Here is a 24,703-nt window from a genome sequence, read left to right as displayed (position 1 = left end):
GAGACATCAGTCCCTGAGGAGACATCAGTCTCTGAGGAGGAGACATCAGTCTCTGAGGAGACATCAGTCTCTGAGGAGAGACATCAGTCCCTGAGGAGACATCAGTCTCTGAGGAGACATCAGTCTCTGAGGAGACATCAGTCTCTGAGGAGACATCAGTCTCTGAGGAGGAGACATCAGTCTCTGAGGAGACATCAGTCTCTGAGGAGGAGACATCAGTCTCTGAGGAGACATCAGTCTCTGAGGAGGAGACATCAGTCTCTGAGGAGACATCAGTCCCTGAGGAGGAGACATCAGTCTCTGAGGAGACATCAGTCCCTGAGGAGGAGACATCAGTCCTCTGAGGAGACATCAGTCTCTGAGGAGGAGACATCAGTCTCTGAGGAGACATCAGTCTCTGAGGAGGAGACATCAGTCCCTGAGGAGACATCAGTCCCTGAGGAGACATCAGTCTCTGAGGAGGAGACATCAGTCTCTGAGGAGGAGACATCAGTCCCTGAGGAGACATCAGTCTCTGAGGAGGAGACATCAGTCCCTGAGGAGACATCAGTCCCTGAGGAGACATCAGTCTCTGAGGAGGAGACATCAGTCCCTGAGGAGACATCAGTCTCTGAGGAGGAGACATCAGTCTCTGAGGAGACATCAGTCTCTGAGGAGGAGACATCAGTCTCTGAGGAGACATCAGTCTCTGAGGAGACATCAGTCTCTGAGGAGACATCAGTCCCTGAGGAGACATCAGTCCCTGAGGAGGAGACATCAGTCTCTGAGGAGACATCAGTCTCTGAGGAGACATCAGTCTCTGAGGAGACATCAGTCCCTGAGGAGACATCAGTCCCTGAGGAGACATCAGTCTCTGAGGAGACATCAGTCCCTGAGGAGACATCAGTCCCTGAGGAGGAGACATCAGTCCCTGAGGAGACATCAGTCTCTGAGGAGACATCAGTCTCTGAGGAGACATCAGTCCCTGAGGAGACATCAGTCTCTGAGGAGACATCAGTCTCTGAGGAGACATCAGTCCCTGAGGAGACATCAGTCTCTGAGGAGACATCAGTCTCTGAGGAGACATCAGTCTCTGAGGAGACATCAGTCTCTGAGGAGGAGACATCAGTCCCTGAGGAGACATCAGTCTCTGAGGAGACATCAGTCTCTGAGGAGACATCAGTCTCTGAGGAGACATCAGTCTCTGAGGAGACATCAGTCCCTGAGGAGACATCAGTCTCTGAGGAGGACATCAGTCTCTGAGGAGGAGACATCAGTCTCTGAGGAGACATCAGTCTCTGAGGAGACATCAGTCCCTGAGGAGACATCAGTCTCTGAGGAGGAGACATCAGTCTCTGAGGAGGAGACATCAGTCTCTGAGGAGACATCAGTCTCTGAGGAGACATCAGTCCCTGAGGAGACATCAGTCTCTGAGGAGGAGACATCAGTCCTCTGAGGAGACATCAGTCTCTGAGGAGGAGACATCAGTCTCTGAGGAGACATCAGTCCCTGAGGAGACATCAGTCCCTGAGGAGGAGACATCAGTCTCTGAGGAGACATCAGTCTCTGAGGAGACATCAGTCCCTGAGGAGACATCAGTCTCTGAGGAGACATCAGTCTCTGAGGAGACATCAGTCCCTGAGGAGACATCAGTCCCTGAGGAGACATCAGTCTCTGAGGAGACATCAGTCCCTGAGGAGACATCAGTCCCTGAGGAGACATCAGTCTCTGAGGAGGAGACATCAGTCCCTGAGGAGACATCAGTCTCTGAGGAGACATCAGTCCCTGAGGAGACATCAGTCTCTGAGGAGACATCAGTCTCTGAGGAGACATCAGTCCCTGAGGAGACATCAGTCCCTGAGGAGACATCAGTCTCTGAGGAGACATCAGTCTCTGAGGAGACATCAGTCTCTGAGGAGACATCAGTCTCTGAGGAGACATCAGTCCCTGAGGAGACATCAGTCTCTGAGGAGACATCAGTCTCTGAGGAGGAGACATCAGTCTCTGAGGAGACATCAGTCTCTGAGGAGGAGACATCAGTCTCTGAGGAGACATCAGTCTCTGAGGAGGAGACATCAGTCTCCTGAGGAGACATCAGTCTCTGAGGAGGAGACATCAGTCTCTGAGGAGACATCAGTCCCTGAGGAGGAGACATCAGTCTCTGAGGAGACATCAGTCTCTGAGGAGACATCAGTCCCTGAGGAGACATCAGTCCCTGAGGAGACATCAGTCTCTGAGGAGACATCAGTCTCTGAGGAGAACATCAGTCTCTGAGGAGACATCAGTCTCTGAGGAGACATCAGTCCCTGAGGAGACATCAGTCCCTGAGGAGACATCAGTCTCTGAGGAGACATCAGTCTCTGAGGAGACATCAGTCCCTGAGGAGGAGACATCAGTCTCTGAGGAGACATCAGTCTCTGAGGAGACATCAGTCCCTGAGGAGACATCAGTCTCTGAGGAGACATCAGTCCCTGAGGAGGAGACATCAGTCTCTGAGGAGACATCAGTCCCTGAGGAGACATCAGTCTCTGAGGAGACATCAGTCTCTGAGGAGACATCAGTCCCTGAGGAGACATCAGTCCCTGAGGAGGAGGACATCAGTCTCTGAGGAGACATCAGTCTCTGAGGAGGAGACATCAGTCTCTGAGGAGACATCAGTCTCTGAGGAGACATCAGTCTCTGAGGAGGAGACATCAGTCTCTGAGGAGACATCAGTCCCTGAGGAGGAGACATCAGTCTCTGAGGAGACATCAGTCTCTGAGGAGACATCAGTCTCTGAGGAGGAGACATCAGTCCCTGAGGAGACATCAGTGTCTGAGGAGACATCAGTCCCTGAGGAGACATCAGTCCCTGAGGAGACATCAGTCTCTGAGGAGACATCAGTCCCTGAGGAGACATCAGTCCCTGAGGAGACATCAGTCTCTGAGGAGACATCAGTCTCTGAGGAGACATCAGTCTCTGAGGAGACATCAGTCTCTGAGGAGGAGACATCAGTCTCTGAGGAGACATCAGTCTCTGAGGAGACATCAGTCCCTGAGGAGGAGACATCAGTCTCTGAGGAGACATCAGTCTCTGAGGAGACATCAGTCTCTGAGGAGGAGACATCAGTCCCTGAGGAGACATCAGTCCCTGAGGAGACATCAGTCCCTGAGGAGACATCAGTCCCTGAGGAGACATCAGTCCCTGAGGAGGAGACATCAGTCTCTGAGGAGGAGACATCAGTCTCTGAGGAGGAGACATCAGTCTCTGAGGAGGAGACATCAGTCTCTGAGGAGACATCAGTCCCTGAGGAGACATCAGTCTCTGAGGAGACATCAGTCCCTGAGGAGACATCAGTCTCTGAGGAGACATCAGTCCCTGAGGAGGAGACATCAGTCTCTGAGGAGACATCAGTCTCTGAGGAGACATCAGTCTCTGAGGAGACATCAGTCTCTGAGGAGACATCAGTCTCTGAGGAGACATCAGTCTCTGAGGAGGAGACATCAGTCCCTGAGGAGACATCAGTCCCTGAGGAGACATCAGTCTCTGAGGAGACATCAGTCTCTGAGGAGACATCAGTCTCTGAGGAGGAGACATCAGTCTCTGAGGAGACATCAGTCCCTGAGGAGACATCAGTCCCTGAGGAGACATCAGTCCCTGAGGAGGAGACATCAGTCCCTGAGGAGACATCAGTCTCTGAGGAGACATCAGTCCCTGAGGAGACATCAGTCCCCTGAGGAGACATCAGTCTCTGAGGAGACATCAGTCCCTGAGGAGGAGACATCAGTCTCTGAGGAGACATCAGTCCCTGAGGAGACATCAGTCCCTGAGGAGACATCAGTCTCTGAGGAGACATCAGTCTCTGAGGAGACATCAGTCTCTGAGGAGACATCAGTCCCTGAGGAGACATCAGTCCCTGAGGAGACATCAGTCTCTGAGGAGGAGACATCAGTCTCTGAGGAGACATCAGTCCCTGAGGAGACATCAGTCTCTGAGGAGACATCAGTCTCTGAGGAGACATCAGTCTCTGAGGAGACATCAGTCTCTGAGGAGACATCAGTCTCTGAGGAGACATCAGTCTCTGAGGAGACATCAGTCCCTGAGGAGACATCAGTCCCTGAGGAGGAGACATCAGTCTCTGAGGAGGAGACATCAGTCTCTGAGGAGACATCAGTCCCTGAGGAGACATCAGTCTCTGAGGAGACATCAGTCTCTGAGGAGACATCAGTCCCTGAGGAGACATCAGTCTCTGAGGAGACATCAGTCCCTGAGGAGGAGACATCAGTCTCTGAGGAGGAGACATCAGTCTCTGAGGAGACATCAGTCCCTGAGGAGACATCAGTCTCTGAGGAGACATCAGTCTCTGAGGAGACATCAGTCCCTGAGGAGACATCAGTCTCTGAGGAGACATCAGTCTCTGAGGAGACATCAGTCCTTGAGGAGACATCAGTCTCTGAGGAGACATCAGTCTCTGAGGAGACATCAGTCCCTGAGGAGACATCAGTCTCTGAGGAGACATCAGTCCCTGAGGAGACATCAGTCTCTGAGGAGACATCAGTCTCTGAGGAGGAGACATCAGTCTCTGAGGAGACATCAGTCCCTGAGGAGACATCAGTCCCTGAGGAGGAGACATCAGTCCCTGAGGAGACATCAGTCCCTGAGGAGACATCAGTCTCTGAGGAGACATCAGTCCCTGAGGAGACATCAGTCCCTGAGGAGACATCAGTCTCTGAGGAGACATCAGTCCCTGAGGAGACATCAGTCTCTGAGGAGACATCAGTCTCTGAGGAGACATCAGTCTCTGAGGAGACATCAGTCCCTGAGGAGACATCAGTCTCTGAGGAGACATCAGTCTCTGAGGAGACATCAGTCCCTGAGGAGACATCAGTCTCTGAGGAGACATCAGTCCCTGAGGAGACATCAGTCTCTGAGGAGACATCAGTCCCTGAGGAGACATCAGTCTCTGAGGAGACATCAGTCTCTGAGGAGACATCAGTCTCTGAGGAGACATCAGTCCCCTGAGGAGGAGACATCAGTCTCTGAGGAGACATCGGTCTCTGAGGAGACATCAGTCCCTGAGGAGACATCAGTCTCTGAGGAGGAGACATCAGTCCCTGAGGAGGAGACATCAGTCTCTGAGGAGGAGACATCAGTCTCTGAGGAGACATCAGTCTCTGAGGAGACATCAGTCCCTGAGGAGACATCAGTCTGAGGAGGAGACATCAGTCTCTGAGGAGACATCAGTCCCTGAGGAGGAGACATCAGTCTCTGAGGAGGAGACATCAGTCTCTGAGGAGACATCAGTCCTGAGGAGACATCAGTCCCTGAGGAGACATCAGTCTCTGAGGAGACATCAGTCCCTGAGGAGACATCAGTCTCTGAGGAGGAGACATCAGTCCCTGAGGAGACATCAGTCTCTGAGGAGGAGACATCAGTCCCTGAGGAGACATCAGTCCCTGAGGAGGAGACATCAGTCCCTGAGGAGGAGACATCAGTCCCTGAGGAGACATCAGTCTCTGAGGAGACATCAGTCCCTGAGGAGACATCAGTCTCTGAGGAGACATCAGTCTCTGAGGAGACATCAGTCTCTGAGGAGACATCAGTCTCTGAGGAGACATCAGTCTCTGAGGAGACATCAGTCCCTGAGGAGACATCAGTCCCTGAGGAGACATCAGTCTCTGAGGAGACATCAGTCCCTGAGGAGACATCAGTCTCTGAGGAGGAGACATCAGTCCCTGAGGAGACATCAGTCCCTGAGGAGACATCAGTCCCTGAGGAGACATCAGTCCCTGAGGAGACATCAGTCTCTGAGGAGGAGACATCAGTCCCTGAGGAGACATCAGTCCCTGAGGAGACATCAGTCCTGAGGAGACATCAGTCTCTGAGGAGACATCAGTCCCTGAGGAGACATCAGTCCCTGAGGAGACATCAGTCTCTGAGGAGGAGACATCAGTCTCTGAGGAGGAGACATCAGTCCCTGAGGAGACATCAGTCCCTGAGGAGACATCAGTCCCTGAGGAGACATCAGTCTCTGAGGAGGAGACATCAGTCTCTGAGGAGACATCAGTCTCTGAGGAGACATCAGTCTCTGAGGAGACATCAGTCTCTGAGGAGGAGACATCAGTCTCTGAGGAGACATCAGTCTCTGAGGAGACATCAGTCCCTGAGGAGGAGACATCAGTCTCTGAGGAGACATCAGTCTCTGAGGAGGAGACATCAGTCTCTGAGGAGACATCAGTCTCTGAGGAGGAGACATCAGTCTCTGAGGAGACATCAGTCTCTGAGGAGACATCAGTCCCTGAGGAGACATCAGTCTCTGAGGAGACATCAGTCCCTGAGGAGACATCAGTCTCTGAGGAGGAGACATCAGTCTCTTAGGAGACATCAGTCTCTGAGGAGACATCAGTCCCTGAGGAGACATCAGTCTCTGAGGAGGAGACATCAGTCTCTTAGGAGACATCAGTCTCTGAGGAGACATCAGTCTCTGAGGAGACATCAGTCTCTGAGGAGGAGACATCAGTCTCTGAGGAGACATCAGTCCCTGAGGAGACATCAGTCTCTGAGGAGACATCAGTCTCTTAGGAGACATCAGTCTCTGAGGAGACATCAGTCTCTTAGGAGACATCAGTCTCTGAGGAGGAGACATCAGTCTCTTAGGAGACATCAGTCTCTGAGGAGACATCAGTCTCTGAGGAGACATCAGTCTCTGAGGAGACATCAGTCTCTGAGGAGGAGACATCAGTCCCTGAGGAGGAGACATCAGTCTCTGAGGAGACATCAGTCCCTGAGGAGGAGACATCAGTCTCTTAGGAGACATCAGTCTCTGAGGAGGAGACATCAGTCTCTGAGGAGACATCAGTCTCTGAGGAGACATCAGTCTCTGAGGAGACATCAGTCCCTGAGGAGGAGACATCAGTCCCTGAGGAGACATCAGTCCCTGAGGAGGAGACATCAGTCCCTGAGGAGACATCAGTCTCTGAGGAGGAGACATCAGTCTCTGAGGAGACATCAGTCTCTGAGGAGACATCAGTCTCTGAGGAGACATCAGTCCCTGAGGAGACATCAGTCCCTGAGGAGGAGACATCAGTCTCTGAGGAGACATCAGTCCCTGAGGAGACATCAGTCCCTGAGGAGACATCAGTCCCTGAGGAGACATCAGTCCCTGAGGAGACATCAGTCCCTGAGACGTCGGTCGCCGAGGCGTTTTTTTTTTCCGTGCGTTCGTGCGTTTTTTCATGCGTTTTTTCGTGCTTTCGTGTGATTTTTCGTGCGTTTTTTCGTGCGTTTTTGTGTCTTTTAGTGCGTTTTTTTGTTTTTTCTTGCTTTTTTTGTGCGTTTTTTCGTGCGTTCTTTCGTGCGTTTGTGTGTTTTTTCGTGCGTTTTTTCGTGCGTTCGTGCGTTTTTTCGTGCGTTTTTTCGTGCGTTTTTTCGTGCGTTTTTGTGTTTTTTCGTGTGTTTTTTTGTTTTTCCACGCATTTTTTCGTGCGTTCGTGCATTTTTTCGTGCGTTGGTGCGTTTTTTCGTGCGTTTTTGTGTTTTTTTGTGTGTTTTTTCGTATTTTCGTGCGTTTTTTCGTGCGTTCGTGTGTTTTTTTGTGCGTTTTTTCGTGCGTTTTTTCGTGCGTTTTTGTGTCTTTTCTTGCGTTTTTTTGTTTTTTCTTGCTTTTTTTTGTGCGTTTTTTCGTGCTTTTTTTCGTGCGTTTGTGTGTTTTTTCGTGCGTTTTTTCGTGCGTTTTTGTGTCTTTTCGTGCGTTTTTTTGTTTTTTCTTGCTTTTTTTTGTGCGTTTTTTCGTGCTTTTTTTCGTGCGTTCGTGTGTTTTTTCGTGCGTTTTTTCGTGCGTTTTTGTGTTTTTTCGTGCGTTTTTTTGTGCGTTTTTGTGTTTTTTCGTGCGTTTTTTTGTGCGTTTTTTTGTTTTTCCGTGCATTTTTTCGTGCGTTCGTGCGTTTTTTCGTGCGTTGGTGCGTTTTTTTGTGCGTTTTTTGGTGCGTTTTTGTGTTTTTTTGTGCGTTTTTTCGTATTTTCGTGCGTTTTTTCGTGCGTTTTTTCGTGCGTCCTCTAAACGTCTCTTATATATAAATGTTGTTTGTTGGCGCGTGCAATGCAATGACGTATTTTAAGAAGTTCTTAAGTAGGAAAAATAAGAAATTGGTAAGAAATGACAGTTCTTAAGACGGTTCTTAAGAAAATATTGGTGAATCCGGCCCCAGGACTGTAAGTGTGGTCACATGACCTGTTTAGTGTGAGCCGTGGAGGAGAAAAACAGATTTGGTACGAAGACAAAACGAGATTAAAGAGATTTCTGCCTGGATGAGACGAGGACAGACGAGGACAGACGAGGACGGACGAGGACGGACGAGGACAGACGAGGACGAGGACAGACGAGGACGGGGACGGACGAGGACGGACGAGGACAGACGAGGACGGACGAGGACAGACGAGGACGGACGAGGACGGACGAGGACAGACGAGGACGAGGACAGACGAGGACGAGGACGGACGAGGACGGACGAGGACGGACGAGGACGGACGAGGCCTCTGTCCTTTCCTGCCGTCTTCTCACTAAACCGGTCCGTTGCTGTTTCTCTCCGTTTCTCCGCTAGAATAACTTCTCTTTTTGTCAGAACATCTGGAGCCGTTTCCTGCCAACTCAATAATGAAGTTGTGTAAAACTGGTAAAAGTTCAGCCGGGGTTTTTATGACGGGACGGTCTGAGTCACGACCGTTGCCAAACACAACGTTCTGCTGATCCATCAGGGATTTAACTAAACTGAGCAGGAGCGTTAGAAACATCACGTCCTCTCACCGTCGGCATGAGGGAAAGATATCAGCAACGGAAAAGAGAAGCAACTGTTGTTACACATTCATCCCTGGAGATCTGAGAACAATTATTCACAAGTTTATTGTTCGTTTATTTATTTAGCACATATTAAAAAGTCAGTAATACAATGACCATAAAACATTACACACATATATGTAAGGAGATCCATAAACCCTCTAAACCCTCTAAACCATATGTCGTTTAAACCATATGTCAATCAGGTTTGTAAAATAGTGTTTTTCCATCTCCGTAATATTGCAAAGATTAGAAAAATCCTCTCGCAGAGTGATGCAGAAAAACTAGTTCATGCGTTTGTATCTTCTAGACTAGATTACTGTAATGTGTTGTTAGCAGGATGTCCAAGTAATTTGCTGAATAGGCTCCAGCTGATCCAAAATGCAGCAGCACGAGTACTGACAGGAATTAGCAGGAGAGACCACGTCTCTCCAGTGTTAGCGTCGCTCCATTGGTTACCCGTAAAATTCAGAATCCAATTTAAAATTTTATTACTTGCATATAAAGCCCAAAACGGCTTAGCTCCGCATTATTGGCAAGACCTGATAGTGCCTTATGTTCCTGGCAGAGCTCTCCGTTCTCAGAGTGCAGGTTTACTCGTAGTTCCTAGAGTATCTAAATGTAGATTTGGAGGGCGGGCGTTCTGCTATCAGGCGCCACTACTATGGAACCAACTTCCAATCTGGGTTAAGGAGGCTGACACCACCTCCACCTTTAAAACTAAACTTAAAACATTTCTGTTTAGTAAAGCCTATAGTTAGTGTTTAGTAAACCTCTAGCTGGTGTTGGTAAATCTCTAGGTAGTGTAAACTTTAGTGTGTCAGAGTCGCTCCTGTAGTTTCTTGTGCTGGCCCCCCCTTCTCCTCCCTTTTCTCTCTTTTGTCCATGTTGCAGCATCCTTTGCCGGACACCGGAACCTGCAGGTGGTCGTGGGTGGCTTGTAGCTTGCATTACGGAGCACAAGTCTTTCCCAGACCCTGCACCCCAACCTGGGACTTGCTGATTGGGCCGGAGCTTCGGGAGCTGTGTGCTGGCCTGCGGTCCCCACCCCCGGTCATCCCGTTGCTGCTTCCACCTGCCTGCTGTGCTGTTGCCGTCCCTGACCCACCAGTCTGGCCCTCGGCAGGAGGGTCCCCCCTGATGAGCCTGGTCCTGCTCAAGGTTTCTTCCCTCCTAAAGGGGAGTTTTTCCTTGCCACTGTTTGGCTTAAGGTTTTTCTCCCACTAGGGGAGTTTTTACCTGCCATTGTTTATGTAATAACTGCTCGGGGGTCATGTTCTGGGTATGGGTCTCTGTAAAGCGTCTAGAGACAACTCTGTTGTATTAGACGCTATATAAATAAAATTGAATTGAATTGAATTTAAAGGTCTGTTACACAGTAATGATCCTTCCAATGGTTCACCAGAACCAGAACCGCCGTCAGCCACGTCCTCTTAACCTCGCTGATGTTCGTCCCTCCTACCGAGGTCCAGCATCGTCCCCAGATGTCCCTCCTCCCTGGTTTCAATGTCCAGCATCGTCCTCAGATGTTCCTCCTCCCTGGTTTCAGGTCAAGTAGAGAAGCTGTTTCCAGATAAAGTTGATGACTACGTTTACTTCAGTCAAAATTCAGGTTATTGCTAATATTCCAGTTACTGAAACATTGGGAATATTCCGTTTACATGGTGATTAATCATTCAGGATATCTGGATCAAACCAGCGACGCACAGAGAACATCATGACACAATTCCTGTCATTTCTGCTTCTTCTTCCTGGATCCAAATTTCTCGCTCTCCTTCTTGTAAATCTTCTATCCCGGTAAATGCAGAAATGTTCATATCCTTCATTACATTTATGAAGTGATTAGTCTCCTCCTGGTCTTGGTTTCTCCGTGTTTAGAAGAACTTGCTGAAAAAAGGGAAAAAAGAGGAAAAAAAAGAGAAAAAAGATGAAAAAAAGAGATGAAAAAAAGGAAAAAAAGAGGGAAAAAACATGAAAAAAGGAAAAAAGAAAGGGAAAAAAGGATGAAAAAAGATGGAAAAAAGGATGAAAAAAGAGAGAAAAAAAATTAAAAAAGTGATGAAAAAAAGGAAAAAAAGAGGAAAAAAGATCAAAAAAGAGGAAGAAAAATGAAAAAAAGATGAAAAAAGAAAAAGAGGAAAAAGGAGAAAAGAGATGAAAAAAAGGAAAAAGTGATGAAAAAAATGAAAAATTATAAAGAGGAAACAAAGAAAGGAAAAAAAGATGAAAAAAGATGAAAAAACTATAAAAAAGGAAAAAAGATAAAGAGGAAAAAAAGAGAGGAAAAAAAGAGAAAAAAATGAAAAAAAGAGAAAATAGAGGAATGACGCAATTCCCGTCATTTCCGCTTCTTCTTCCTGTATCCAAATCCAAAACAAAGGCTGCTTCAACTTTTCTCTCTCCTTCTTGTAAATCTTCTATCCCGGTACTTTCTACCGTCTACAAATGCAGAAATGTTCATATCCTTCATTACATTTATGAAGTGATTAGTCTCCTCCTGGTCTTGGTTTCTCCGTGTTTATAAGAACCTCCTGGACTCAAAAGGCCAGGATTCCTTGTGAACAGAGCATGTGCAGAAAACAGATTCCTGTTCCGTTTGATGGGGATATTCCGTTTGGTGTTTACATGACCCAATATTCAGGTTTAAAAGGAGTAACCCAGGGCTCATATTGGGGTTTTTAAAAACCTGAATATGAGCAAATTCTGGTTATTCAAAGGGGTTATTGGTGTTTACATGGCCGTGCAAAACCGGGTTATTGCCAATATTCTGGTTTTAAAAGGGTTATTGATGCTGGAAACACAGTCATTGATGTTATCTGACTTCCACGTAGAAACACACCCACATCCACGCAGCAGCAGCTGCAGGACGTCCCTCCGTCCTCAGAGCTGAGTCCTCTCTGGGGAACTACAGACGTCCACGGAGCTGAGTCCTCTCTGGGGAACTACAGACATCCACGGAGCTGCAGCTGCAGGAAGTCCCTCCGTCCTCAGAGCTGAGTCCTCTCTGGGGAACTACAGACGTCCACGGAGCAGCAGCTGCAGGACGTCCCTCCGTCCTCAGAGCTGAGTCCTCTCTGGGGAACCACAGACGTCCACGGAGCTGCACGGTGAGTTCCACCTCTGATTCACATCACACTGCTTTAGCCTGGGCCTTAGCATCACATCTCTGTTGAAACAACTGGATCATCCAATGACATGATAAAATGATAAAATGATCGTTGCTTCATAACCGCCGTCGCCTGCAGTCGACCTAACAAACGTCAGTCCGCGTCTCTCCGGTAAAATAAACTAATTACGCCACTTCCCCACAACCCCACCCTGCAGCGTCTTCAGATCTGGTCTTACTTATGAAGATAAAAATATGAATAAACTGTGGACGGGGCTCAGGAAGTTAACGGTTCGCCCGGCGAGCTCGAAGCGAGGCCTTCTCCTTCCTCACAAGTTCGTTTTTGCAGGTTAATTCCAGATAAATGTGCATAAAAGCAGAAGAAAAGGATCTTTAAATAAAAAAATGCTGTTTTATTTCCAATTCTAATCCGTTCTCGGTTAAGTGATGGTCTCACATTGCTTTTGGGTGAAGATGGATGGATTCCCAATTGGTCCAGGGGTTACAGGGGTTACTAGGGTTACTGGGGTTACTAGGGTTACTAGGGTTACTGGAGTTACTGGGGTTACTAGGGTTACTGGGGTTACTGGGGTTACTGGGGTTACTAGGGTTACTGGGGTTACTAGGGTTACTAGGGTTATTGGAGTTACTGGGGGTACCGGGGTTACTAGGGTTACTAGGGTTACTGGGGTTACTGGGGTTACTGGGGTTACTGGGGTTACTAGGGTTACTAGGGTTACTAGGGTTATTGGAGTTACTGGGGGTACCGGGGTTACTAGGGTTACTGGGGTTACTAGGGTTACTGGGTTTACTGGGGTTACTGGGGTTACTAGGGTTACTGGGGTTACTGGGGTTACTAGGGTTACTGGGGTTACCGGGGTTACTAGGGTTACTGGGGTTACTGGGGTTACTGGGGTTACTAGGGTTACTGGGTTTACTGGGGTTACTAGGGTTACTGGGGTTACTAGGATTACTGGGGTTACTAGGGTTACTGGGGTTACTAGGGTTACTGGGGTTACTGGGGTTACTGGGGTTACTGGGGTTACCGGGGTTACTAGGGTTAATAGGGTTACTGGGGTTACTAGGGTTACTGGGGTTACTAGGGTTACTGGGGTTACTGGGGTTACTGGGGTTAATAGGGTTACTAGGGTTACTGGGGTTACTAGGGTTACTATGGTTACTGGAGTTACTAGGGTTACTGGGGTTACTAGGGTTACTATGGTTACTGGAGTTACTAGGGTTACTGGGGTTACTAGGATTACTGGGGTTACTAGGGTTACTGGGGTTACTGGGGTTGCTGTGGTTACTGGGGTTACTAGGGTTACTAGGGTTACAGGTGGTACTGGGGTTACTAGGGTTACTATGGTTACTGGAGTTACTAGGGTTACTGGGGTTACTAGGATTACTGGGGTTACTAGGGTTACTGGGGTTACTGGGGTTACTGGGGTTACTGGGGTTACTAGGGTTACTGGGGTTACTGGGGTTACCGGGGTTACTGGGGTTACTGGGGTTACTAGGGTTACTGGGGTTACTAGGGTTACTGGGGTTACTAGGGTTACTGGGGTTACTAGGGTTACTGGGGTTACTAGGGTTACTGGGGTTACTGGGGTTACTGGGGTTACCGGGGTTACTGGGGTTACTAGGGTTACTAGGGTCACTAGGGTTACTAGGGTTACTGGGGTTACTAGGGTTACTAGGGTTACTGGAGTTACTAGGGTTACTGGGGTTACTAGGGTTACTGGGGTTACTAGGGTTACTGGGGTTACTAGGGTTACTAGGGTTACTGGGGTTACTAGGGTTACTAGGGTTACTGGGGTTACTGGGGTTACTAGGGTTACTAGGGTTACTGGGGTTACTAGGGTTACTGGGGTTACTGGGGTTACTAGGGTTACTGGGGTTACTAGGGTTACTGGGGTTACTGGGGTTGCTGTGGTTACTGGGGTTACTAGGGTTACTAGGGTTACAGGTGGTACTGGGGTTACTGGGGGTAGAGGGGTTGCCGTGGTTACCGGGTTTACAGGGGTTGCCGTGTATACAGGGGTTACTGGTGTTGCCATGGTTAAAGGCGTTGCCATGGTTACCGGGGTTACAGCGGTTACAGGGGTTGTAGTGGTTACAGGGGTTACTGTGGGTACTGGTGTTGCCGTGGTTACTGGGGTTGCTGTAGTTACAGAGGTTGCCGTGGTTACAGGGGGTACAGGGGATACTCGTGTTAATGGGGGTACTGGGGTTACCCGGGTTGCCGGGGTTACTGGGGGTACAGGGGTTACTAGGGTTACTGGGGGTACAGGGGTAAGTTCTGGATTGAGGTTCCATGAACCGTCTGACCCTCTGGACTGCAGTACACCAGTTCAGCAGCTGGTTCATCCGGTGCAGCAGAAGAAAATCAGTGAACAGAATCGAATGTTAAACTGTGGAGCTGCGAGGAAACACACCCAAACATGTCACACCTCCAACCTCAGATCTCTGGTGCTACTTCCTGCTTGAGGTGTCAAATCTGCAAAGATGTAAAGCTTTAATAACAACAGGATGGGACCCATCAGTTTCAAAACATCTGTTTCTCTTTGTTGTCTTCACCCAAAGAAGACGGACTCAGCTAAACAGTCTAGGACATAGGTTGGCAATCCGCAGGCAGGTGGAAGCAGCAGCGGGATGACCGGAGGGGGGGGGGGGCGCAGGCCAGCACGCAGCTCCCGAAGCTCCGGCCTGCAAACATGCACAAAAGAGAAAAAAAAGGGGGGCCGGCACAAGAAACTACAGGAACGATGGACAAAAACAATAGCTATGAGATACTTATAATAAATAAAAATGGAAATGTAGAAGAGAGGAAGGGAAGAGGAGAGGAGAAGAAGGGTGAGAGGCACCGCCCAGCGGATCATGTCGGTCCCCCCTGCAGCATAGGCCTATAGCAGCATATCTACCACCAAGCTATATTTGAGACTAACTATTATAGTCTTGTTCTATAGCTGCAACTATGACTACTGACTCTAACACACTAGAGTTTACACTACCTAGATTCCTTCCTGGTTCCTCCTGATCCATGCTGGTTCCTCTTGGTTCCTTTTGGTTCCCCTGGTTCCTCCTGTTTCCTTCCTGGTTCTTCTTGATTCCTCCTGGTCCATTCAGGTTCTTCCTGCTTGCTTCCTGGTTCCTCCTGGTTCCTCTTGGTTCCTCCTCGTTCCTTCCTGGTTTCTCCTGGTTCCTCTTGGTTCCTCGTGGTTCTTTCCTGGCACTTTTTGGTTCCTCCTGGTTCCTCTTGGGTCTTCCTGGTGCCTGTTGGTTGGTTGGTGTCATGGTTTCTCAGTGTAGTTTTTTACTTTAACTCACTCCCCTGTCTTTCCAGATCCTGCCACCCTAATCAGCCAGAAATCCACTCATTCCCTTCACCTGTGTTTCCCCACCCAGCTCCACACCTGGTTCCCATCATCATCAGTCCCCTTCATATTCTGACCCATTTTCTCATGCCAGTTGCCAGATTGTCTAGCGTTCAAGCCTTGCTTTCCAGCGTTCCCGATTCTGATCTGTTTCTGCCTGCCTGCCTGCGACTTTGCCTGATTCCAGGTTTTTGGATTTTTGCCTGCCCCTTTGGATTTGTCTGCCTGATCTGTCCGGTTTTTGACTCCTGCCTACCTCTGACCTGATTAAAGCCTCTTGGACTCTGATATTCTGTTTGATGTTGTGCATTTGGGTTCTCTGTCTTTTGAGCCGTGGCACCTGTTGCCTGTTGGTTGGTTGGTCAAAATGAGATGTGAAACGGTCAAATTACTCAGTTTTAACATCTGATGTCTTTTATGATCTACTGACTAAAATAGGATTAATGATTTATTCTGTTTTTCCGGCGCTTCCTGATGAGAATGTACCTTTTATCCAACAACTTCTGATCGATTTCTGACCGGTGATGATCATAGGTAGCATTTCGGAGAACTGATGTTACTCAACAGCTGAGCGAGTCACACCGCTTCCGTCAGCAGTTCCTCTTCTCGATTGTCAGCAGGAAATATATAATAAAAAAAACAAGACAACAAGCTCAGAACGATGTGATGGAGGTGTCAGTTGGTGCAAAGCCACATCCTTTACATGCAGCATCGTAGAACCAATAAGGAATCAATAACCGAGCTCGTCCCACACATTGCTGGTCTTTGTCATATTTAAACTATTTCATCATCGTCGTCGACTCTTTCAGTTCTAAGATTTTACACATCCAACCAGGTCTCCACGGAAACGCTGGTCCAGGTCACTGAACTCCGTTTCTGGGTTGGTAGGATGACTGGTGGGAATGACTGATGGGAATGGTGGGATGACCGATGGGAATGGTTGGATGACTGATGGGAATGTTGGGATGATTGATGAGAATGGTGGGATGACCGATGGGAATGGTGGGATGACTGATGGGAATGACTGATGGGAATGTTGGGATGACTGATGGGAATGGTGGGATGACCGATGGGAATGGTGGGATGACTGATGGGAATGGTGAGATGACCGATGGGAATGGTGGGATGACTGATGGGAATGACTGATGGGAATGATTGGATGATTGATGGGAATGGTGGGATGACCGATGGGAATGGTGGGATGACTGATGGGAATGGTGAGATGACCGATGGGAATGGTGGGATGACTGATGGGAATGACTGATGGGAATGGTGGGATGACCGATGGGAATGACTGATGGGAATGGTTGGATGATTGATGGGAATGGTGGGATGACCGATGGGAATGGTGGGATGACTGATGGGAATGGTGGGATGATTGATGGGAATGACTGATGGGAATGTTGGGATGACTGATGGGAATGGTGGGATGATTGATGGGAATGACTGATGGGAATGTTGGGATGATTGATGGGAATGGTGGGATGACAAATGGGAATGTTGGGATGACTGATGGGAATGGTGGGATGATTGATGGGAATGGTGGGATGACTGATGGGAATGGTGGGATGACTGATGGGAATGGTGGGATGACTGATGGGAATGGTGGGATGATTGATGGGAATGGTGGGATGATTGATGGGAATATTGGGATGACTGATGGGAATGGTGGGATGACTGATGGGAATGGTGGGATGACTGATGGGAATGGTGGGATGATTGATGGGAATGGTGGGATGATTGATGGGAATGGTGGGATGACTGATGGGAATGGTGGGATGACTGATGGGAATGTTGGGATGACTGATGGGAATGGTGGGATGATTGATGGGAATGGTGGGATGACTGATGGGAATGGTGGGATGACTGATGGGAATGGTGGGATGACTGATGGGAATGGTGGGATGACTGATGGGAATGGTGGGATGATTGATGGGAATGGTGGGATGATTGATGGAAATGGTGGAATGACTGATGGGAATGACTGATGGGAATGGTGGGATGATTGATGGGAATGGTGGAATGACTGATGGGAATGTTGGGATGACTGATGGGAATGACTGATGGGAATGGTGGGATGACTGATGGGAATGACTGATGGGAATGGTGGGATGATTGATGGGAATGACTGATGGGAATGTTGGGATGATTGATGGGAATGGTGGGATGATTGATGGGAATGGTGGGATGACTGATGGGAATGGTGGGATGATTGATGGGAATGTTGGGATGACTGATGGGAATGACTGATGGGAATGGTGGGATGATTGATGGGAATGACTGATGGGAATGTTGGGATGATTGATGGGAATGACTGATGGGAATGTTGGGATGATTGATGGGAATGGTGGGATGATTGATGGGAATGGTGGGATGATTGATGGGAATGGTGGGATGATTGATGGGAATGGTGGGATGATTGATGGGAATGGTGGGATGATTGATGGGAATGGTGGGATGATTGATGGGAATGGTGGGATGATTGATGGGAATGGTGGGATGATTGATGGGAATGGTGGGATGATTGATGGGAATGGTGGGATGACTGATGGGAATGTTGGGATGATTGATGGGAATGGTGGGATGACTGATGGGAATGTGCATTCTCACAAAACTCCAAACTTTTCTCTTCAAATTTTATGGAAAATTGTCACTTTTTCCCATAAAATCAATCATAAATTTAAAATCATCCTTCTAGTTGCCATTGGCTCGTGTTCTAAAGAAGTTTTTCACAATAATGTCTTGAGTACTTGTTTCTTGATGAATTCGTCTTTAACATTAAGATCCATTCAAAACACTTGTTTAATCCCTGAAGGGAAATTAATCAATGCCCGGCTGTTTTAAGAATACTCCGTTCGTCTCACCGCGAACGAGTTGTGGACGAAAAGAATCAAACTTAAGCCGCCGAACGTCTTTGATTAAATCAAAAGGGTTCTGGTTCCATCCTGCTGATGGGAACTCAAGAATCACATGATCTCAGGCTTCGAATTCAGCACAGACTTCTGAGGTCACGCTGAGAGAAATCACATATCCAGCTAATCACTGTAGGTTCACTAGTACAACTAGTCCTCGTCGGTATGTTCGAGGGACGTTGTCTTACGATCAAGACCACGTCTAGAAGGAGGACAGTTGACATCTGAACGTAGGGTGGATGTGTGCCAGAGGTTCCAGCTAGGTGACTGAGCATAACCAAGCATCAATCTGACTAACTTGGCTCTTTTATGTTTCACCGCAGGACAAACAGCAACATGGATTATGAGTATTGGAACCTTCCGGGACTCAATGGAACCACTGCCGATCTGGATTACATGGTCAATGAAACCGTCCAGCTCTGTACGAAGGAAGACGTCAACGAGTTTGGAGCAAGATTCATCCCAGTCTTTTACTACGTCAACTTCGCCTTGAGTTACCTCGGTAACGGGCTTGTCCTCTTCATCATCCACAAGTACGAGAAGCTCAACACGGTGACAAACATCTTCCTCTTGAATCTGGTCCTCTCCAACATCCTGTTTGCCTCCAGTCTGCCTTTCTGGGCCTGGTATCATCTGTCCGAGTGGATCTTCGGTGCTGCTCTCTGTAAGATGGTCAGTAGCGCCTACTTCATCGGGTTCTACAGCTCCATCCTCTTCCTCACACTCATGACCTTTGACCGATACCTGGCCGTGGTGCACGCGGTGGCGGCTGCCAAGAGCAGGAAGCGAGTGTACGCCATCATCGCGTCGGTGGTGGTTTGGTGCATCAGCATTCTCGCAAGTGTGAAGGAGCTGGTTCTTAGGAACGTTTCTAAGAACCCTTTAACCGGACTCATGTGCGAGGAGACAGGGTACTCGAAGAGCACCATGGACAACTGGCGCCTGGTCAGTTCCTATCAACAGTTCCTGCTCTTCTTCCTCTTTCCTCTCATCATGGTGATGTACTGCTACATCTGCATCACTGTGCGTGTCCTAACCACCCAACTGAAGGAGAGGTGTCGCGCCATTAAGCTCATATTTGTCATCATCTTCACCTTCTTTGTCTGCTGGACGCCCTTCAATATCGTCGTCCTCCTTCGAGGTATCAATATCTCCCAATCCAGCCCAGAAGAAGACCCATGTGATGACAGTCTAGACTACGCCCTGTACGTGACCCGGAACATCGCCTACTTGTACTGCTGCATCAGTCCTGTGTTTTACACATTTGTAGGAAAGAAGTTCCAGAGTCACTTCAAAAGACTGATGGCCAAGAGGATTCCCTGTCTGAGGAGACATCTCAGTTTGGACAGCCAGACCACCAGGTCCACATCCCAGAGGACCCCACATTCTGTTCACGAGTACTGACCACACCATCAGTGATGATCCGGCCCGGGGTGGAACCTAGTGCGACTAACGTGCCTTTACGCTGCACGACTGATCCCCCCCATCATCCCATCTCCGTCATAAGAAGCCTTCAGATAACTTTCTCATGGCGCCAGGAATCCTAGGACTAATGTGACTTCCCTCTTCTCACTGACCAAGACCGGAAGCTAGGGTTGCCACCTTTCAGAAATTGAAATAAGGGACGCCCCGATTTCAGCAGCACAGGAGCCAAAAAAAAGGGACATCCCCAAAACTTCTAAAGTGCATAGAAATGTATTTATTTTATATGAAAAAACTAAATTCTTTGGTTTAAAGTTTAAAGTGCTTTAATAGCATTGAACTTGCATGACTGTACAGACAGACAACCATACTAGCAACTGAAATATCCTCCTATGCTATGAATGAATGAATGAATGAATGAATGAATGAATGAATGAATGAATGAATGAATGAATGAATGAATGAATGAATGAATGAATGAATGAATTAATGAATTAATGAATGAATGAATAGCTTTATTGTCGCTGGTCTGGCGTCCCAGCACAGTGAGATGACAACCAGTACAACCCATCAAGACAACAGACAAAACAAATGACATGAAACATGAGTGAACTGGTGAGAACAGAACGGAGGAGGGAAAAAAGGCATCCTCACACTGTGTAAATACACAGTGTGAAAGTGCAAAAAAAAACCTCAGCACAGAAAGCAACATAACAATTTAACATCATCATCACAAGACTTGCACATGTGTGTGGGGGGGTGGTTCTCTGGGCGGGGGGATCCCGGCACAGTACCCCAAGTGAGCACCGCAGCCATTGGCGCGGCTCTCAAACCTGTTGACTGTGTTGGGGGGGTTGACTATAAAGGATGGTGTATTTATCATTGTGTGTGTGTAAGAGGTAAGTCTGTGAACTTCGCCTCAGAGCTGCTCCTCAGCCATTGTCCTTGATGTTATCAGACGGCTCGGTACAGTTCTGATCCAGGTCCACAGATGTTCCTGAGAGGGGAGGGATTAGTGGGGGCAGAGCAACTTGTTTACATTCCACCAGGGAGATTGTGACCACAGCGATCGGCCAAAAACCGTCCTGCCAAGGCTAGATTATAGAATCAACAATTGTATTGCAAAGAACAGGCAGACTCCAGTAATGATCCATCTGCCTTTAGTCTCTGGTTCATCAATGGCGACTCCAAACAGACGAATTTGTGATCAATTCCCGCCAAGCCGAGCTTCCAACTTCTCCAAGGTCTTATCCATCTTGCCAATGAGTTCAAAGACCGCCGCCAGACTGCGATTCTGTTCAAGAATCGCATCCAGCTTGCGGTTTTGCTCTCCCAGCGTTAAAGTCTGAGTGTTAGTCGCAGAGCTTTTCCCCTCAGCCACGTCCGGCAGCTCAGAAAGAGCCAGAACAGCTGTCGACGACTTACGTGTTTGTCGATAGACTAGGAATCCCCCAACTCCAATTAGCAGAAATCCTGCTATCATAAATCCAATTATGAAGCATCTTCAACGTCCTCGACAGACAGGATCGCCAGACACAAAGGCCTCCAATGTTTCCAGGAGTCCATTGTGTATCCGGCAAAAAACATCCCATCGGGGCAAGAGGGCTCCCTTACCCCCTGACTTCTCGTCGCAAAAATTTGGTCAATTGTGCTGAGAGACCAGTTAATCAATATTACAGTCCTGTAGTCCTGTGTTGAACATGGAAAGACTTGATTTCAATCCTCAGGCCTAACTCAGACAAAGGAACCTCCATAATGACTCAAAGTCCCAGCAGGCTTTGCATTTACGGCCCTGTGGTGGTAAAGGAATAGCCTCTTCATTGGGCAGGAACCCCAAACGCAGGAGGGGCCCCTGTTGGTTTATTGCAGCCCAGGCCCGGCTATAAAGAGCAGGATCCCTGTAGCACCCTATAATTTCACCCTATAATGTCATAATTTCACCCTATAATGTAATAATTTCACCCTATAATGTCATAATTTCCTATAATATCATAATTTCACCCTATAATGTCATAATTTCACCCTATAATGTCATAATTTCACCCTATAATGTAATAATTTCCTATAATGTAATAATTTCCTGAAAATGTAATAACGCCTGAAAATGTAATAAAATTTGCACTTAACTCAATCGAAAATGTAATAAAATCCAATAATGTAATAACTTCACTAATAATGTAATAAAATATCCTGACTGATATTGTAATAACATTTTTACCGATAATGTAATACCTTATTATATTAATGGGAATTTATTACATTTTCAGGTGGGTCTTTTTTTTTCTTCCAAAAGTGATAATGTAATACTTGACAAATAATGTAATATATATGTTCATTTTCAGTCCAGAGTTCTACATTTTGTGTTTTAAGAATCTAAGAATGTTATATACGCTGGATTTGAAACACCAGAATTATTATTGGGTTAAATTGCAGACTTTTAGTAGCATGGTGTCAGGGTTTGACACTTCCCCCCAGTGTTTGTAACTTTCAGTTCTGTCTTGCCCCGCCTGTGTCCCATCTGCCCTGATTGTGTCCACACCTGTGTCTCGTCTTGTCTCGTTATCCCCTCAGTATATCTTGTCTTGTCATTCCTTGGTTCCCTGTCGGTCCGTACTGGTTCTTCCCTCCATGTCTCCTCGTCGGTTTTCCCTGTTCCTGGTTTTTGTTTATCCTGCTCTGCAGCGCCTTGTGTTTTGCCTTTTTTGGATTAAATCCTTTTACCCGGGTCCGGGGCGCTGGCCCCCCCTCAAGGGACAGATCCCAGATGTCCCCACAGTCCACATCCAGGGCGGGCTGGGGGGGAACACGGGTCCTCGGAGCTGGCTGAGGGGGGGCACGGGTCCTAGGAGCTGGCTGAGGGGGGGCACGGGTCCTCGGAGCTGGCTGAGGGGGGGCACGGGTCCTCGGAGCTGGCTGAGGGGGGGCACGGGTCCTCGGAGCTGGCTGAGGGGGGGACACGGGTCCTCGGAGCTGGCTGAGGGGGGACACGGGTCCTCGGAGCTGGAGCAGGAACAGGGGTCGATGCGTCCAGGACCACCGCTAGAGCAGGAACAGGGAGCGATGCGTCCAGGACCACCGCTGGAGCAGGAACAGGGGGCGATGCATCCAGGACCACCGCTGGAGCAGGAACAGGGGGCGATGCGTCCAGGACCACCGCTGGAGCAGGAACAGGGGGCGATGCGTCCAGGACCACCGCTGGAGCAGGAACAGGGGGCGATGCGTCCAGGACCACCGCTGGAGCAGGAACAGGGGGCGATGCGTCCAGGACCACCGCTGGAGCAGGAACAGGCTGGGGCTGGCGCTGGCGCCGTCGCTTCCCCTGGGGCTGAGAACCCCCGGGCCCGCCTCGAGCCAGGCGTGTTCCCCAGAAGGGGGGAACAGGCTGGAATGCGTCCAGGACCACCTCGGGAACAGGAAGAGGTGCGTCCAGGGCCCCCACCGGAACAGGCTGGGGCTGGCGCTGACGCCGTCGCTTCACCTGGGGCTGAGAACCCCCGGGCCCGCCTCGAGCCTGGCAGGTTCCCAGAAAGGGGTCCCCATTTTTCTCAGCCTCTCGGCGGAAGAACTCAAAAAGAGTAATATACTCTCCCGCTGGGTCCATGTTGGTCGGTCCGTTCTGTTGTGGTATGGTTTTTAAAGGACCCAAGTGCAGGGAGAGAGAGGGAGGCCAGAGGCAGGAGTTCTCAAAAACAAAAGGATTTAATCCAAAAAAGGCAAAACACAAGGCGCTGCAGAGCAGGATAAACAAAAACCAGGAACAGGGAAAACCGACGAGGAGACATGGAGGGAAGAACCAGTACGGACCGACAGGGAACCAAGGAATGACAAGACAAGATATACTGAGGGGATAACGAGACAAGACGAGACACAGGTGTGGACACAATCAGGGCAGATGGGACACAGGCGGGGCAAGACAGAACTGAAAGTTACAAACACTGGGGGGAAGTGTCAAACCCTGACACATGGAATACATTTCCAAAAACGTAATAAGGTATTACATTATTGGTAAAAATGTTATTACAATATCCATCAGGATATTTTATTACATTATTGGGGAAGTTATTACATTATTGGGTTTTATTACATTTTCAATTCAGTTAAGTGCAAATTTTATTACATTTTCAGGAAATTATTACATTATAGGATGAAATTATTACATTATAGGGTGAAATTATTACATTATAGGGTGAAATTATTACATTATAGGATGAAATTATTACATTATAGGGTGAAATTATTACATTATAGGGTGAAATTATTACATTATAGGGTGAAATTATTACATTATAGGATTAAATTATTATATTATAGGATGAAATTATTACATTATAGGATGAAATTATTACATTATAGGGTGAAATTATTACATTATAGGAGCTACAATCCCCCCTCTGATCTCTCTTTCTCTCTCCCATCTTTCATTTGCCACACCACATGTGTTAAACACACACACGCACGCACGCACGCACGCACGCACGCACGCACGCACGCACGCACGCACGCACGCACGCACGCACGCACGCACGCACGCACGCACGCACGCACGCACGCACGCACGCACGTAGATGATCTGAAGTTTGTGTTTAATGTTTAGTTTTCTTATGTGTAGTTTAGGCATCCCAAGCGTTATTTCATCTTTCATCTTTTAACACTTGTGTAAATACATTCTGATTCATTTGAATGAGAGAAGTTGTTTGTGCAGTATGAATAGTGTTTGCAGTGAACTTTTATACGTATTTCCTCAAATTGTGTTTCTTTTCTTTTTGTTCTGCTTCCCCAAAACATTTGAACGGTAAAATATGCACCTTGGTGTTTTCTATTTTCTATTCTTTATTTTTTGTACTTTTGCAAAGGTACGTATCGCAAAATGTTTATGATTGTTTTTATGTACCGTTTTTCTCTAGAACAGGATATGAATGACATAATAAAGATGTGTATAAAGATGTGTAAAGCCAGTCAATGTTAGAGTTCTAAGATGGAAAGTTCTGGACCCGAGTCTAGACGTGGAGGGGGGGGGGGGGGGGTCTAAACTGTTACAACTAACACTAACTAAGGCCATTAAAGCTCTCCTAAACTGTTACAACTAAGGCCATTAAAG

General features: G+C 48.0%; 1 protein-coding gene across 1 annotated transcript; it reads left to right on the top strand.

The window, feature by feature from the left end:
* Window positions 1–18,519: 18,519 nt before the first annotated feature.
* On the top strand, window positions 18,520–19,865 carry LOC133451744 (C-C chemokine receptor type 3-like). Its single transcript, XM_061730884.1, has one exon. The coding sequence runs from the start codon at window positions 18,520–18,522 to the stop codon at window positions 19,585–19,587; it is 1,068 nt and encodes a 355-aa protein (XP_061586868.1). The 3' UTR covers window positions 19,588–19,865.
* Window positions 19,866–24,703: the final 4,838 nt, after the last annotated feature.

Source organism: Cololabis saira, chromosome 10, assembly GCF_033807715.1.
Source record: "Cololabis saira isolate AMF1-May2022 chromosome 10, fColSai1.1, whole genome shotgun sequence".
Lineage (NCBI taxonomy): Eukaryota > Metazoa > Chordata > Actinopteri > Beloniformes > Belonidae > Cololabis > Cololabis saira.
The sequence above is the reverse complement of the archived record's forward strand: the minus strand, read 5'-3'. Positions and strand labels throughout refer to the sequence as shown.

Excerpts from the sequence above, each read along its gene's own strand:
- LOC133451744 (XM_061730884.1), top strand. The coding sequence starts at position 18,520 with ATGGATTATGAGTATTGGAACCTTCCGGGACTCAATGGAACCACTGCC.